This window comes from Festucalex cinctus, chromosome 10 (assembly GCF_051991245.1).
Source record: "Festucalex cinctus isolate MCC-2025b chromosome 10, RoL_Fcin_1.0, whole genome shotgun sequence".
Lineage (NCBI taxonomy): Eukaryota > Metazoa > Chordata > Actinopteri > Syngnathiformes > Syngnathidae > Festucalex > Festucalex cinctus.
Window position 1 is genome coordinate 15,059,355 of NC_135420.1, and position 15,338 is coordinate 15,074,692.

Consider the following 15,338-nt stretch of genomic DNA (forward strand, 5'->3'; position numbering starts at 1 on the left):
AGTATCTGATATATGTTCCTAATGCGTCTATACGGCATACGGGCGACCACGTTGAAGCATCGCTAATGTTAAGTGATATTTTTAATCTGTTTCTATACTGGTCCTTTTTACCGGTTTCTATACGGTCAGTGCCAGTCAGTAATACAGTGAAAATGGAGGGAAATTTTCTTCCAGTGCTACTAAAATGTTAAGTGCTCCTAGAGAAATAAAAACAAAAAAAAACATTAGTCTGCCATCCTGGTGACATTCTACAGGGACTCCATAGAGAGCACAGAATCATAGCGTGGTACAAGCGGTGCATGGCGGCGGAAAGAAGAACACTGCAGAGAGTGATCATCACAGCACAGAAGATCACTAGTTGCGGTCTGGCCAGCCTGGAGGACAGCTCTTGCTAACTCAGCAGAGCTGGCAAGATAAACAAGGACGCCTCTCACCCTAGTGACTACCTGTTCAAACTGTTACCCTCAGGCCGTCGCTCCAGGTCACACACAACTCTGACAAAAAAGGCAGATAGAGTTTCTTTCCCAGAGCTAACACGACAATAAACAACTCAAAACCATAACCATGAGAAGCATTCGAAGAACTGTCTTAATCATCCACCAGACATGCAATAATCGCTGATCTATGTAATAAATGGTGAACTTCTGTGCAATAATTCGAATACTTACTTGCTATGTTATCATGTTAGTGTCACCAACAATCACATCAGTCTTTTCATTCATAAACACACAATCAAAAATCAAAGTTTGACAAGACTGCACAACATTGAAAAAGAGGTCTTTAAAAGTCTCAATCAGGCCTTGTAAATTAGGGATTGACCGATTATCGGCCGGGCCGATTATCGGTGCATCGGCCATTATGAATTTGAAGGCTGATAGAGCTGGTATCTCTCTGAGCGGTGAATGCTTGCGAACGTAGCGAATTTTGGGTTTTCATCAGGATTTGTAAGAGGTTGATGATGACAGTTTTTACTTGTCGCAAAGAAATTGTCAACATGTTCAGACAATTTTTCAACATCAGCAAATTTGAAACCTTTTATGAACCCTAAAGAAAACCCAAATTTAGCTACATTCACATGCATTTCAAATTTTTATTTATGGATGTATTTAAATTTCCACTTTATACAAGATGATGCTGACATTGGGAACTCCGTACAATTTAAAACAAATAAAATTAAGAAATTATGCTGAAATTTTGAAAAACTTTACAGTAGAAAACTTTAGGGAGGTATTTACTTGGTAAGTTTTCAATTTTCTTAACACAAGATGATGACATGGAAGCTCCCTGCAACTTTTGTTATAATTGTAAATAACGCTGCCTATTCTTCATATGTTTATTATTGGCAAATGGATGCAACAGGTGATGTAAAAAGACAGCTAGCAAATGACAAGACTTTTGAATATCGGCTTGAAATATCGGTTATCGGCCTCCTTGACTACTAATAATTGGTATCGGCACTGAAAAAAACCCATCAATCTATCACTATTGTAAACCAAATCCAATCATTTTCCAACCAAGGCTCATCACTTGGCATTGCACTGTTGTGAATTTAAAAAACAGAAAGCTATTACCTCTTCTGACAGCTTGACTGATAATTCCCTCATAAATATTCATTACCAAAAGAGTTATAAACCTTTGTTTTATCACACTAAAGAAATAGAACATTGGATCGGGAAAATAGATTTGAGAGAAAGCTGACAAGCAACAGTTTGATGATACCGGATACAAACTCAGCCAAGACTGCAGCGACAGTGAATACTTTCCTTGTGCTCAAAGCCTTTCAATCTTTCAAATACAATCTTTGACTATGTTACAGAGAGTTGCACAAAATCAGATTCTATTTTGTCCTCCAAGGATCTATGCTCCATGTTTGTGATGTTAATGGATATACATTTGAAGAACTGCTCTTCAATTCAGTATCACATACAGAATGCTACCACCCAATTGACTTCAGTCTCAAAAGAATATGTGTATTTGTGTCTGCTATCATAAAGCAAGGAGACTGAATTAAAGGTGTCTGAGTCAACCAAGCCTCTATTTTGTGCTGCACAGCATTCAGTAGAAAAATATACCCCACAGTGTTGTTTACATCCACCAAATTAATGTCTGTGGAAGATTTTCTGTCATTCTGTAGTATAAACTCTTAAGATACTTGCTCTTCCACTAAAATGAGATGAAATCAGCACATATGGTAGGTACACAGAAATTGGGATTATGCAATTATAAGTGACAGGAATTAACTCATCCACTCCCAGCCATTTTCACAGAAGCAATCCCGTTCGTTCCCGGCTGTTTTACTGGATTTTGACTGATTTTGCAAGGCCCACAGAATATTGTGTTCAATTGCTATAAAAGCATGGAACATATCAAAAGAAAGATTAAAGTCTCTTCTTTCATCAGGAATAAAAAAGTATGTTTCTGTCTGTCTCCGTTTTGCAGCAATTAGCATTAGAAGAGAGCTAAGTTTTATCGTTTTTCACAAATCTATTTAAAATTGAAAGTAATTTAGCTTTTTTTCTAGATGGCCCTGGTTGATCTCCTTTGCTCTGCTGCCACCTGCTGGCCGTTTGTGTAATAACTACCATTTCTGCAACCGTTCTTTGCAGTTGAGAGGCTGCATTAAAGCCTTCTGTATGCTCTAGCATAAAAAAAAATAAATAAAAAAAACTGTAAATACATCTTTGGGACACTTAAAACATAAAAAAAACGTATTTACACGTCATTGGGAGTAAATGAGTTAATGACTTGAAAAAGACCTCTATTTGAACAGATCAAAAGTCTGTAAAGACTTTGATAGGCCAGTGTAGAAAATTACGTCTTAAAAATGACTGAACATATGAACACGCACGAAACATTTGGTATGAAGGACTGCGCAAATATCCATCCATCCATCCATTTTCTGAACAAGGGTCTCGCGGGGGGTGCTGAAGCCAATCTGAGCTGGCTCTGGGCAGTAGGCGGGTGACACCCTGAACTGGTTGCCAGCCAATCGCAGGGCACACAGAGACAAACAACCATCCACGCACACAAGCACACCTAGGGACAATTCAGAGCGCCCAATCAACCTGCCATGCATGTCTTTGGAATGTGGGAGGAGACCGGAGTACCCGGAGAAAACCCACGCAGGCACGGGGAGAACATGCAAACTCCACCCAGGAAGGTCGGAGCCTTGGCTCGAACCCGAGTCCTGACTGCGCAAATATGTTTTGTTAAATGATGCTTTAGCAGATTTGACATTCCGTGCGACCACTGGTTCATATCATCAGGGGCCAAAAACGTCAATACTGTTTGTTATGATGCATGGCTCTGGACTTTGTCTTTCAACCATGTAAACGTTTGACAGATATGCCCAAAGAAAATGATCTCCAAACTATGACAAACATTAAATACTATGTACATACCTTTTACAATTAAGTTGAGAAGTTTAGGCCGTGGGTTGCGCTCGCTTTGAATTGAGCACGTGTACTGACCATCGTCCGTTACATCCACCTTCTGTATCTGAAGGCTGTATTCATGCTTGTCCCCAACACTGGACACAATGGACACGCGTGGATCTGCCGACCACTGGTCATTCCCTGCGAAAATTATGCTTGAGCGGTTCAGCCAGGCTCCTTTCGAGATGCCATCCAACAGGTAGCACCTGTAGGAACAAAGAAGACTTTAGTCTGATTTATGGACGTGCAACTTAGAAAAGTCAAATGGGCTGACATGGAATCTGTTGCAATGGATAGGTTGAAATGGAGCAAACTTGCTGCCCAATGCGCCACCGACGCTGGAAGGACTAAGGTCTAACTTGGAAAATTACAAACTTGTATCATGTATGTATGTTTCGACCATACCTGACAGTCAATATATTCTTACCCTTAACTTTGACATAATTGACGCAAGCCATTTCTGTAACTCTCAGTAAGATTTGTGCACCTCTCAAAAGGTATTATGGCTTACTTTTCGTGAGCAAACTGCTACAAATGTTTAATGTTGGAAGGGTACCTTCCCCTGACTGTATGCTTCAGTTCCGTCTATAAAAGGTTTAAAGGGATTTAGATGAGGGCCGTAGAAGGCAACCTTAGTGTAGTTAGGAGAGCTGTGTGTTTTGGGTAATTATCCTCCTGGAAGACATATGACCTGTGAATGACCCCAAGCATTGCGACACTTCGCAGCACATTTCTCTCTAGAATGTCTTCAAAGTCTTGAGATTTGCTTGTAATCACAGCAGGTTGAAAACACACTGTGCTGGATGCTAGATGTAGCTTAGCATCCACATCGGTCCAAAGGGTATTTTCCCAGAAGCTTGTGGGTAATCTTGTGTATTTTGGAAAACTCCATTATTTTGCGTGGTAAGTTCTTTTGAAGTTTGACAAAAATCTTGCAGAGTATGTCAACGGTAGTGTAAAGGTTCTCAACGTCGATTTGCAGCTTCCATTAGAATTATCTCCAACTGATTGTTCTTTTCACAATGAGTCCCAAAGGCTCAAAAGGTGCACCGCGATCTCGCTGACAGTTTACCACAAAAGTCAGTATGTTCTCAGCCCGACAAAACCCTCAAATTTATCATGGTCTGTCAAAGCTTTCTATGGATAAAACATCTATGTCGGGTAGCGTTGGCGAAGGTTTGTGGTCCTGGCAGAGTCAAATTAACGTATTGCCTGGCCTGGCTCCCGAGTCGGCGTCAGCGTCGAGGGGCATGTGTACTGCCGCTTAATAAGTGTTAAATACGATTACCGTATTTTCCGCACTATAAGGTGCACCTAAAAGTCTTCAATTTTTTCAAAAGCTGACCATGCGCCTTATAATCCAGTGCGCCTTATATATGGATCAATACTGAGCCGCAACAGGTCTCGCTGTCAAGACACTATCGTGACCCTGCACGATCGGTGACGCGCATGCGCAGAAGATCCCGCCATCTTGGATTGCTAGCTAATACTACTACTTTACCTCAGAGACAATAATAAAACAGCTGTTTATTCATTTTGGGGAGTGAATGGAGTAGTCAGAAAGCTGGTTTGTAATCTATTAATAAAGTTTGACTGACCTATCTGACTGTTTTGTTGACATTCCCTTTAGCGCAGCACCATCTAATGGATGCATAACGTAACCCCAGCCTCTACTGTAGTGCCTTATATATGAAAAAAAGTTTTAAAATATGTCATTCATTGAAGGTGCGCCTTATAATGAGGTGCGCCTTATAGTGCGGAAAATACGGTAGTTGCATGTCAACAAGTAATTCACTAATACATCTCTTCTAACATAACATACAAAAGAGCCCATTATTTGCATACACACTGCACAATGCTCTCACACTCTCTAGTCTTGAGTGTCCTTTTTTCTTCTTCCTTTCCTCCTTAATTTCTCTCTCTCTCTCTCTCTCTCTCTCTCTCTCTCTCTCTCTCTCTCTCTCTCTCTCTCTCTCTCATGCAAACACACAAAACACACACATACCATATCCAACCATTTTCTTAACAGCTTGCTCCTCACAAGGATCGCTGGGGTGCTGGAGCCTATCCCACCTGGCTTTGGGCTGTAGGCGGGGTACACCCTGAACAGGTTGCCAGCCAATTGCAGGGCACACAGAGACGAACAACTATCCACACACACAAGCACACCTTGGGACAATTCGGAGTGCTCAATCAACCTGCCATGCATGTCTTTGGAATGTGGGAGGAGACCCACGCAGGCACAGGGAGAACATGCAAACTCCACCCAAGAAGGCCGGAGCCTGGACTCGATCTTGTGTCCTCAGTACTGTGAGGCGAACGTGCTAACCAGTCATCCAACCCACATACAACATTTAGAATTCTAAACAAGTATGCCATGGTGGCTACTGTTTTAATTAAACATGGCTTACACGTAGAAAAGCTGCAGGCAGTGAGTGTAAGATGCCAAGAATAAATATTCTTCTTGACCCAATACGGACCTCCTGCAAGGTGTGTCACGCCCCATTACGTGCTGTCAGGTATTGTTGCATTCGCTGTTCTCATCCACACCACGGCTGTTGTGACAAATGTTTTGACAAGTCAAATATCTCACCAGACAACCACAACAATCACGTTCGCTCACACATGCCCATTCGGTCTCACAACCATCCCGTTTTGTCCAAGGTGGGCTTAAACGTCGCTGTTGTGCAACATAGTGTAAATGTACAGTAGCTGTACTTAGGAATCATGAAGCAAAATATAAAACACAAGTCTCATAGAATGTCAAAAATGTATGCAACCCACCTTTCAAAATGTGTGTCAAAACTCATCATGACAATTGACAAGTAGTGCTGTATACGCAGACAGAATCTCTCCTTCACATTTTTCTTCATCTTGATTGACTTGTCCTTGACGTTCATTCACCATCTGCTTATCAGTATTAAGCGTCTTTGCACTATTCCTCCAGAAATGATTACTGTTATCTCTGCCTTTGTAATCCCTTACCAAGGTGTCATTCTGATACTTGTATTTCGAAACCTCCTGACAAATATGTGTCAAAAGAGGCCATTTTTCACATGATATGAAACTGATGTCCCAGGTGTTGTTTTCTGTAGACATTCTAATTTTTATCTGTAACTGGCTTCAAACATTGTCATAATTTTACTGATTACTCATTGTAATCAAGGCAGTTGCTAGTTTCTAATTAATCAAGTTGTCACAGAGTATTTTGAAAAACTGAAATAACATCAGTATGAATTCAGCTGAACATTCCGAAAATGAGATATAAAACATGAGCGTCTAAAGCAGGCTTCCCCCAATCCTGGGCCTCGAAGGCCTGAATCCTCCAGATTTTAGCTGTTGCCGTCCTCCAACACACCTTATTTATATAATCAGCTCATCAGCAAGCTCTGCAGGAGCATAACAATCCTTATTTATTTATTTTTTTTCTGCCCTATGTGTATATTTACAAAGTGTATAGTGCAAAACTAGTCAAGTGAGTAAGAGGAGCGACCAGCGGGGCCTCACCCAACCCAGCGGGTGTAGGTGGCACGCAGGAGCATAACAATCCTTATTCCTGATCTTTATAACATTGCAATACTTTTAATAAAAGTTATGTTATGGGAACAGTTTTACCCTAAAACAAATTCCCATGGGGAAATCATTTTAAAATGACATAATTGCGATGTAAACGAGTTAATCTGTGTCTTGTATGGTTAATATTCCCAAAGCCAAGAGATCATTAAACATTTAAAATGGCCACTGTTTTTTCATCTGTGGCATAAACTGGTTGAATAGGCTGAGAAAAGAAAAAAAGGCAAACAAGGTATGTGGGATTATCAAAAATACTACAAAGTCTAAAAAGGCAAGGTTCAATGTAAAAAAAGAAAAAAATAGAAACACAACAAAAAGAAATATGACACGGCTTGAGTTACGTTGACAGCAAAAGGAACATCAACATCAGCAAGCAAAACAAATGATCCGACAAAGATGGAAATAAACCAAGTAAGTAAATACAAGCAAACTGACAAGACAACGAAAAACACCTGGACAAGACACAATAAGTGGCTGATAGGTACACACAAGAGACTGGGCTAATTGATCATGAGAATAAATGGATTAAAAAAAAACACAATGGGACAGATATGAACAAAAGTGACAAAAATAAATCCAATCAAAACAAAATCAACACAAGTGCACATCATGACAAACTAACACATTTCTTGGGGCAGGATTTTAATTAGGAACTTCAGAATTTCTATGAAGTTGCCCTTCTATCTCACAAGACTCAAAGGAGGCTTAACAAGACTGTTCATGTTCACTTTCACAGAAAAAAAAATGCTGTGCACTGTCTCACATTTGCAAGTCGACATATTCATAGCTGGATTGACCTGCATCTCGTGTCCAGAAGAACTCATATTAGCCCTGAGATGCTTTTGACCAGCCCCATCCACATGGTGAAGCTAGTTCTGATGTGTAAACCAGCACTTCACCCAACACGTGGTCTCCTTGGTATACGGCTCTCTTGACATGCTGTTCTAGGGCAACCTTTGTCAGAGTAAATTGTGCCTCTTCGCAAACAAGTTCCTCTTTGCTGTATGTATTTCTGTGCATGTCTGCAGACTCTGATACATTTTTTTTACATGGCTATAACTGTAAGTCTAGTGCAGCAGTGTTTAAAATTACATTTTTATTAGTGATAGACCGATAATCGGCCGGGCCGATTATCGGCGCCGATATTTGGCATTTTGACAAATATCGGCATCGGCCATTTTTTTAATCTGAAGGCCGATAAAGCTCACTGAGCAGGGAATACTTGCGAACGTAGAGAATTTGGGGTTTTCATCAGGATTTGTAAGATGTTCGCAGTCAGTTTTTATTTGTCGAATACACATTTGGAACATATTCACACAATTTTTCACCGCGAAAATCTTTTTGAAACGTTTTTACGAACCCTAACAAAAACCCCAAATGAGCTACATTCACATGAATTTGTTACTCAGTGAGAAATTATATATAGTTTGAAAGAATTCCCCCCCATTTTACTGCAAATGAATATCGGCTTGAAATATCGGTTATCGGCCGACTTGACTACAAATAATCTGTATCGGTATCGGCCTTGAAAAAACCATATCGGTCTATCACTAATTTTTATAGTGGTGAAGCACAAAATAATAATAATGCAGAGAGAGAGAGAGAGAGAGAGAGAGAGAGAGAGAGAGAGAGAGAGAGAGAGAGAGAGAGAGAGAGAGAGAGAGAGAGAGAGAGAGAGAGAGAGAGAGAGAGAGAATTTGCGCTAAGTGCGGTAACAAAATAAATGCTGGTATCTTACATAGTAAATAAATCAGTATTTTCCATCCATCCATCCATCCATCCATTTTCTGAACCGCTTGCTCCTCACAAGGGTCGCGGGGGTGCTGGAGCCTATCTCAGTACACCCTGAACTGGTTGCCAGCCAATCGCAGGGCACACAGAGACGAACAACCATCCACACTCACAAGCACACCTCGGAACAATTCGGAGCGCCCAATCAACCTGCCATGCATGTCTTTGGAATGTGGGAGGAGACCGAGTACCCGGAGAAGACCCACGCAGGCACGGGAATAACATGCAAACTCCACTCAGGAAGGCCGAAGCCTGGACTCGTACCGGAGTCCTCAGTATTTTCCGACAGCGCAAAATTACATCAGAAAAAGTAGAACTCCATCCATTGTTGTTGGAGCAGTCGTTTGTGCTTTTTACTGTTTATAAAGTGTGCTGCTTGATGATCATGCCAGCTTATGGGTGTATTTGATACAGCTTTACTTTTGTCAATCAACTCATCGGAATGCTAGGTACAGTAATGTGGTCTCCTTTATTTAGTTTATGTATGAACAAATAGATGCTGTACAACCCTCGCCCCCGCACACAAACCCAAAATGTTATATTCGGTCATATATAACTTAAGCTAGTGCTTTTCCATTTAGCAATATCTTTGTACCTCAGGATTGTTTTGTCTGTCGCCTTATGACCTATAAAAAGTTAGGAAAATGAATGGATTCGATATTTTTCATCCGACAATGACCAGCTGAAAATGAAGTGATCGGTTGTGATTCAATTTCGGAACTCAAACATAAACTGTAACTTCATCACTAATTTAAGGTGTGAATATATTAACTCTTTTTTTTTTTTTTTCATGTAATACAGTTGCCAGTGGCTACAGTTCTATTTTCTCTAGTGCAGAGTGGGATTTCAGCCATTTTTTTTTACTCTGTATTCTGGTCTTTCTCTGTTTTCTCACAGTCCATCATTCTATCTGTCACGGACGATTTATGGGGTTTGAAGGGTCTGCTAAGTACCGGAAGCTTGAAGGTACACTCTGGGTAGGTCCGATGGTCTTACCTTCCCCCCCTTCTCAAAAGTTGCATGAAATGTGACTGGCGTGGCCATCGGGAACATGACATTCATAGGTGAAATAAAAAATAAAAAAAAACACTCGCTACCATGTGAAAGATGTAGAGAACAAAGTCTCAAAAGCTCCCTTTCAATAGCGGCTTCAATGGTAATTAGGAGGCTGACATTCACTGCAAAGAATTAAAGCGTATAAAGATGAATGGATCTCACAAATTAGTAGTTGAAAAATATGAGAGAATTAAAACTGGCCTTTGCCATAAGGAGTGTGAGCAATTATCTAACAGTAGACAATTCCTCCACATAATTATGTGAAAGTACTGTCCATAATAGGGCTACATTAAAGTTCAAGCACAACCTAAGCACAATTCTTTGAATCAACATGTCAGAACAAGGGCATGAGCAGCAATTGCTATGTTAGCTTCATGCTAGCTTGTTCCCTAGAGACATGATGACTTTTACGCTTGTTTTTTTGTTTTTTTTATCTTGCTTCACAAACAAATTTGTGGAACTCACTCCCCAACCAGTCTTTTGCACCACCCCTCACTAATTGAAAACGGCGCTCAAAGTGGGGAGTTGGTTAGAGGACCATTGGGTTTGCACAGTCTGGCTGTGATTAACAGAAGCAGTGAAAACTACAATATAAATCAACCTGAAAATCGATAGAAAGATGTTCGCAAAAGCTGCTATTCCGACTCCAACTCCCTAACAAGGCATGTAAAGAGGTGTGCATGAGACTGAGCCGTGGGGTGGAGAGCGACTATGTCAGTTTCACGCAAGTGACGTCGGTAGTCCGAGTTCGTCAAATGAAAGGACAAACAGCCAAATTGTGTTTATCTGCAGTGTTCAACCTAGAAGATGGCACCACACAGATGTTTTTTGCCCCAAATTCAAACTTACAACAAACATGCACTAAAATGTAAACAGCATTAGTAAACACCCGTTTATACAGTTTATCAGCAAAAAAAAAAAAAAAAAAAGTTGATTTGGTGATGAGTACCCCTTTAAACAACTGAGTAAACTTCCTTTGAGAAACACACTGAGTGACATGTTTTTTGACATCAAACATTTTCCAGAAAAATCACAAAACCTCAACCTAAAAATCATGAAATGGACAGCATTAAGACAATACAATGAAAATCACTGAAAAAATATAACAAAACTAAAACCTTTTGTTGTCATGATGATGATGATGATGATAATTGCAGGGAGTTTAGCACTTATTATTGTTCAACTTTCAGCCCAAATGATTCGTAGCGAAATAGTTACTGGATGAAACTTAAAATGCTGCCAATGCACATTTAAACCTTACTATTAATATGACTGTCCTACGGGGCCTGTTGTTTTGAAAGGTGAACATAGTTATCCCTATAAATGTAAACAAACCACTGCACTAAGCAGTTTGAACATTCTAAAACTTCCACACAACTACTAAAACAAATTCATAGATTGAGGCAACCCCAATATATTGCACCAGCCAAAGCTCTATAGACAAAGTCACCCGGGTCCAATATCAAGATTAAAACAAAGTCTTAAAAAAATAAATAAATTGTGACATTTTGAAGGAAAAAAGGGTGGAGTGGGTGCTACCTGGAGCTTAGTGCATAACATTGCCTGCATTTGGAGATTAATGTAAAATTAATGAAAAAAAAAATAAAAAAATAAAAAAATATATATATATATATATATATATATATATATATATATATATATATATATATATATATATATATATATATAATTAATAATCACTATTTGATTATCAAATGCAAATTAAAGATGTGAAATTATATAAAAAAAAACAACAACCAAACAAATGGAAAAAAAAAACACATCTCCATTCCCTGCTGTCCTGATCTGCTTTCAATGATATACCGTTGGTATTTTACGCCAAAGTTAGACGCACCTCTGTCTAAAAATAATAAAATTTTTCAAAAATAGATACAATATGTCCACACAAAGACACATTTGCAAATTTGTAAGTGTATGTCAAAGCAACAGGTGGCCCCTACAAGTCACCACCTTAATTGTACGCAGCTGTGACTCTTCAGTTGCTACCAACAATGCGTCTCCAAATCATAATTATCATATCCATGTTGGTGTCTGACATTTGTTGAGATTCCCTGAGGCAAATTTGACTCATCCTAAAAACTCCAAAGCAAGTGGCTTTCAGAGTTTCCAGCACCTGAAATGTCTTGTCAATGGAGCAATTGTGAGCTCATAATGACTGACTGGCTTTTGACATTTACCACAACTACAGTACATGTCTGTGCTAATCCACCCCTAGTGTGTTGAAAAGAAAGAGTGGAACCCCATGAAGTAACTTGGAAAGAATGACTACCGTAACCACAGCAGATAGTATTTATTCAGTAATTAGATGCCAAGGACTGGTGTGATGTACAGTACTAAATATTTGCAGGACAGTGACATTGCTTTCAATATAACAGGGCGAGAAAAGTACCACCCTGCTTCTACTCCCATGCCATATATACAGTGACACGGAAAATGCAATGACAACATTTCAAATGGGGCATTTAACGTTAGATGTCCTACTGTAAAACCAAACATGAAATCCGAAAATTGAACGACACATGCAGACAAAATACACAATGTCAAGTAGGGAATCAGTTGTCCAAATATGATAGTAGAATTTGAGCCGGGAGACACAGAACAGCTGAAGTTCAGGACTGTCCATTATTGGAATTGGAAACAGTAAAGGCTTTTCTTGGACAAGGCAATATTTAGTAAGGGCAGTGGTAAATAACTCCACTAGCTAAGAAGATTATCTTTTCCCACTAACATGGTACCCAAGGGGGTCATCATTGCAACTCAAGGCAATTGCATCACATATTAATTTTCCTATTTGGTAATGAGGGTGGTATTCCAAATGTACATGTAAAGCGGAGATGTGGTTTTCCTCTGCTGCAGTGTTTCCTGTGACATTTCCATTCGTGTGTTTTAGCATCTGCTTGCCCAAATCTTGCCACCCATTCTGAGGTAGCCTTTTTGCTCTGCATACTTATGTCACTGTTTCGGATCTGGCAGGGACCACCCTGAACAGCTCAAGTGGGACATCTGCTTCCCGCAGCCATCTGTGCACAGGTCCACCTAATCCCCCTTTTGCTGTCGACCTTTCTCACTTTGCTTTTTCTATCTTCTCTTTTTCGAATATGGGCATTTGCACATCCAGTATTTCAAACAGGTAAAAGATTTGAACACAAAGTGCATACGCCAGATACACTGGGTGTGAGATAATATTGACCTAAACTTTATGAAGACTTCAGTTTTGGATGGAAACCAATATTCTACTGTGTGAGGTAATATCAAAGCTGTAACAGAGTCGGGTTAACCCCTCTGCCAAAGGGAGTGCAGAAGTGTGAAGTGTTATACTTAACACTCACTTCCGAGCCTTGTTTTGTTAAAGAAAAAACAAAACATACTTTCCTTTACATGAAGTCACCCTTTCAAAACCCAAATTATGGCAATATTCAGGTTTTGAAAAACCCGAATAACACCCCTGAATTACCCCTTTTTTAACCTGAATACTTGGTCATCTAAACGCATATCATTTGTTTGTGTTCTGCGTATAATCTATTCGCAAGAAATCTTCAATCTTGGTTTACTCTACAGTACACAAACTACTTGTATGTGCAGCGGTCATCTAACATTGCCACTCGTGAAGCAAGCCTAACCTGAATACATTGATTTCCCTGCTGCTTTTTCACGTTATTTTCTGTCTCTGTGCTGAAAATGCCACAGTGTATATATTATGCACACATATATGCATGCATATAAGCGTGCGTCTGTCACGCAACTCATCAGAAATACACAAGCAGAAGTAAACAAACACGACACCGCAGAGCAACGGCACACTTTTGGAGCACGGAGAAAAAACGACTACTTTATAAGTGTGGTAAGTCACATGATTATAATATAGGGCGGTGGTCTATTTATGCTGCTATTTTTATCCTTTTATTTTGTAATATTTGAGTAAATATAAACAATTATTTATTTAATTCAACACAATCTATAACAATTTTAATCATTATAGAATATTTGGTAAATCGTGTATCATGATAAAGGTTTTTTTTTTTGTCTGTTTGTTTTCAGTGTACATTGTACTTCTTTTAATTGTTTTTAGCAAGTCCCATCAGTGGTGAGAAGTTTTTAGTTACTCTTACACATAGAGTGCTCCAGATTATTTCGGCTACTATTTTGACGACCGCTACTTCCCAGAAATTCACTATCACGATGCGCATGGAACATAACACCTGCGAAAAGTGAGGGAACACTGACCAGAGAAAATTAAAAGCGGAAATGGTGTCTATTTGCGTAATGACATCCATGTGTCACGGTTAGGAATGGGGATTCAGTACAGTATTTTTTGGATTATACGTCGCTCCGGATTATAAATCGAACCAGCCAAAAAATGCATAATTAAGAAGGAAAAAACATATATAAGTCGCACTGGAGTTTAAGTCGCATTTTTGGGGGAAGTTTATTTGGTAAAATCCAACACCAAAAACATACATGTCATCTTGAAAGGCAATTTAAAATAAAAATAAAAGAGAGAACAACAGGCTGAATAAGTGTACGGTATACTAACGTGACATGACTGACATGCCTGGTAATGTCAGTAACATATTAAGAGTTTGTAGCGAGCAGTGACGGGAGTCGGAGGCGGAGTGTTGAAGCACGTAGCCAAAGGCTGGCGTTTTATTGACATCAGCTTCTGAGGTCTTAACAGCAACTCCCCACTCAGCTAGAAGCTAACAGTCTAACTCCCCTTTTCCACATAACAAAACCTTCCCACCCGGAACTCTCCCTTCGTCCCAACGTTCCGTGGGTGAATTATGTTCCCATCACTCCAAGTTATTCATATAACTCTAGCATAAAGAACATGCTAACAAGTTCACCAAACTATCAGTTTCACTCCAAATCACTCAATCCAATGAAATCTTCATCTTCGGTGTCACTTTTAAACAACTCCCCCAACTAGACGATGCTCTTCTACCGGCAATGTTGAACTTAACACAGGCCTAGAGCGCCCTCTTGCGGTTTAGTGTGAAAATAACATGTAAAATGATATAATAAAGTGTTAATTTCACACATAAGTCGCACCAGAGTATAAGTCGCACCCCCGGCCAAACTATGAAAAAAACTGCGACTTATAATCCGAAAAATACAGTATATGGAAACAGGAGTAACTCTGTCCGTTCAAGCATGTAAACAGGTTATGCCGTTTCAGAAAATGGAACTTGCTTAGCCCGATAATAGAGTGCATGCAAACATAGTCGATGTCACTGTCAGGCAAAACCCGAGCAGACCCTGGTACTGACTAATAGCGTCACATTTAATAATGATTATGGGATGCTGTGTTGCTGTTGAAAAGTGCACAAGCTGGGCAATATTACGCCTTTGCTGGAATCGTTGCAAAAGGCAAAAAGTTGCATCTTTAAGGTTTAAATGTAATTTGGGGGGGGGGGGAAAGTGTGTATTGTGTCACTGTTTGAAGGATGATATTTTTACCACATC

At 39.7% G+C, this 15,338-nt stretch overlaps 1 protein-coding gene across 2 annotated transcripts in view; it reads right to left on the reverse strand.

Moving 5' to 3' along the window:
• Positions 1 to 15,338, reverse strand: part of negr1 (neuronal growth regulator 1) — a 183,709-nt gene that overhangs the window by 132,818 nt on the left and 35,553 nt on the right. For both annotated transcript variants that reach the window (XM_077534060.1, XM_077534062.1), the window contains exon 2: positions 3,402 to 3,640. In XM_077534060.1, coding sequence (XP_077390186.1) covers positions 3,402 to 3,640 — 239 coding nt within the window. The remainder of the gene's footprint in view (positions 1 to 3,401; positions 3,641 to 15,338) is intronic.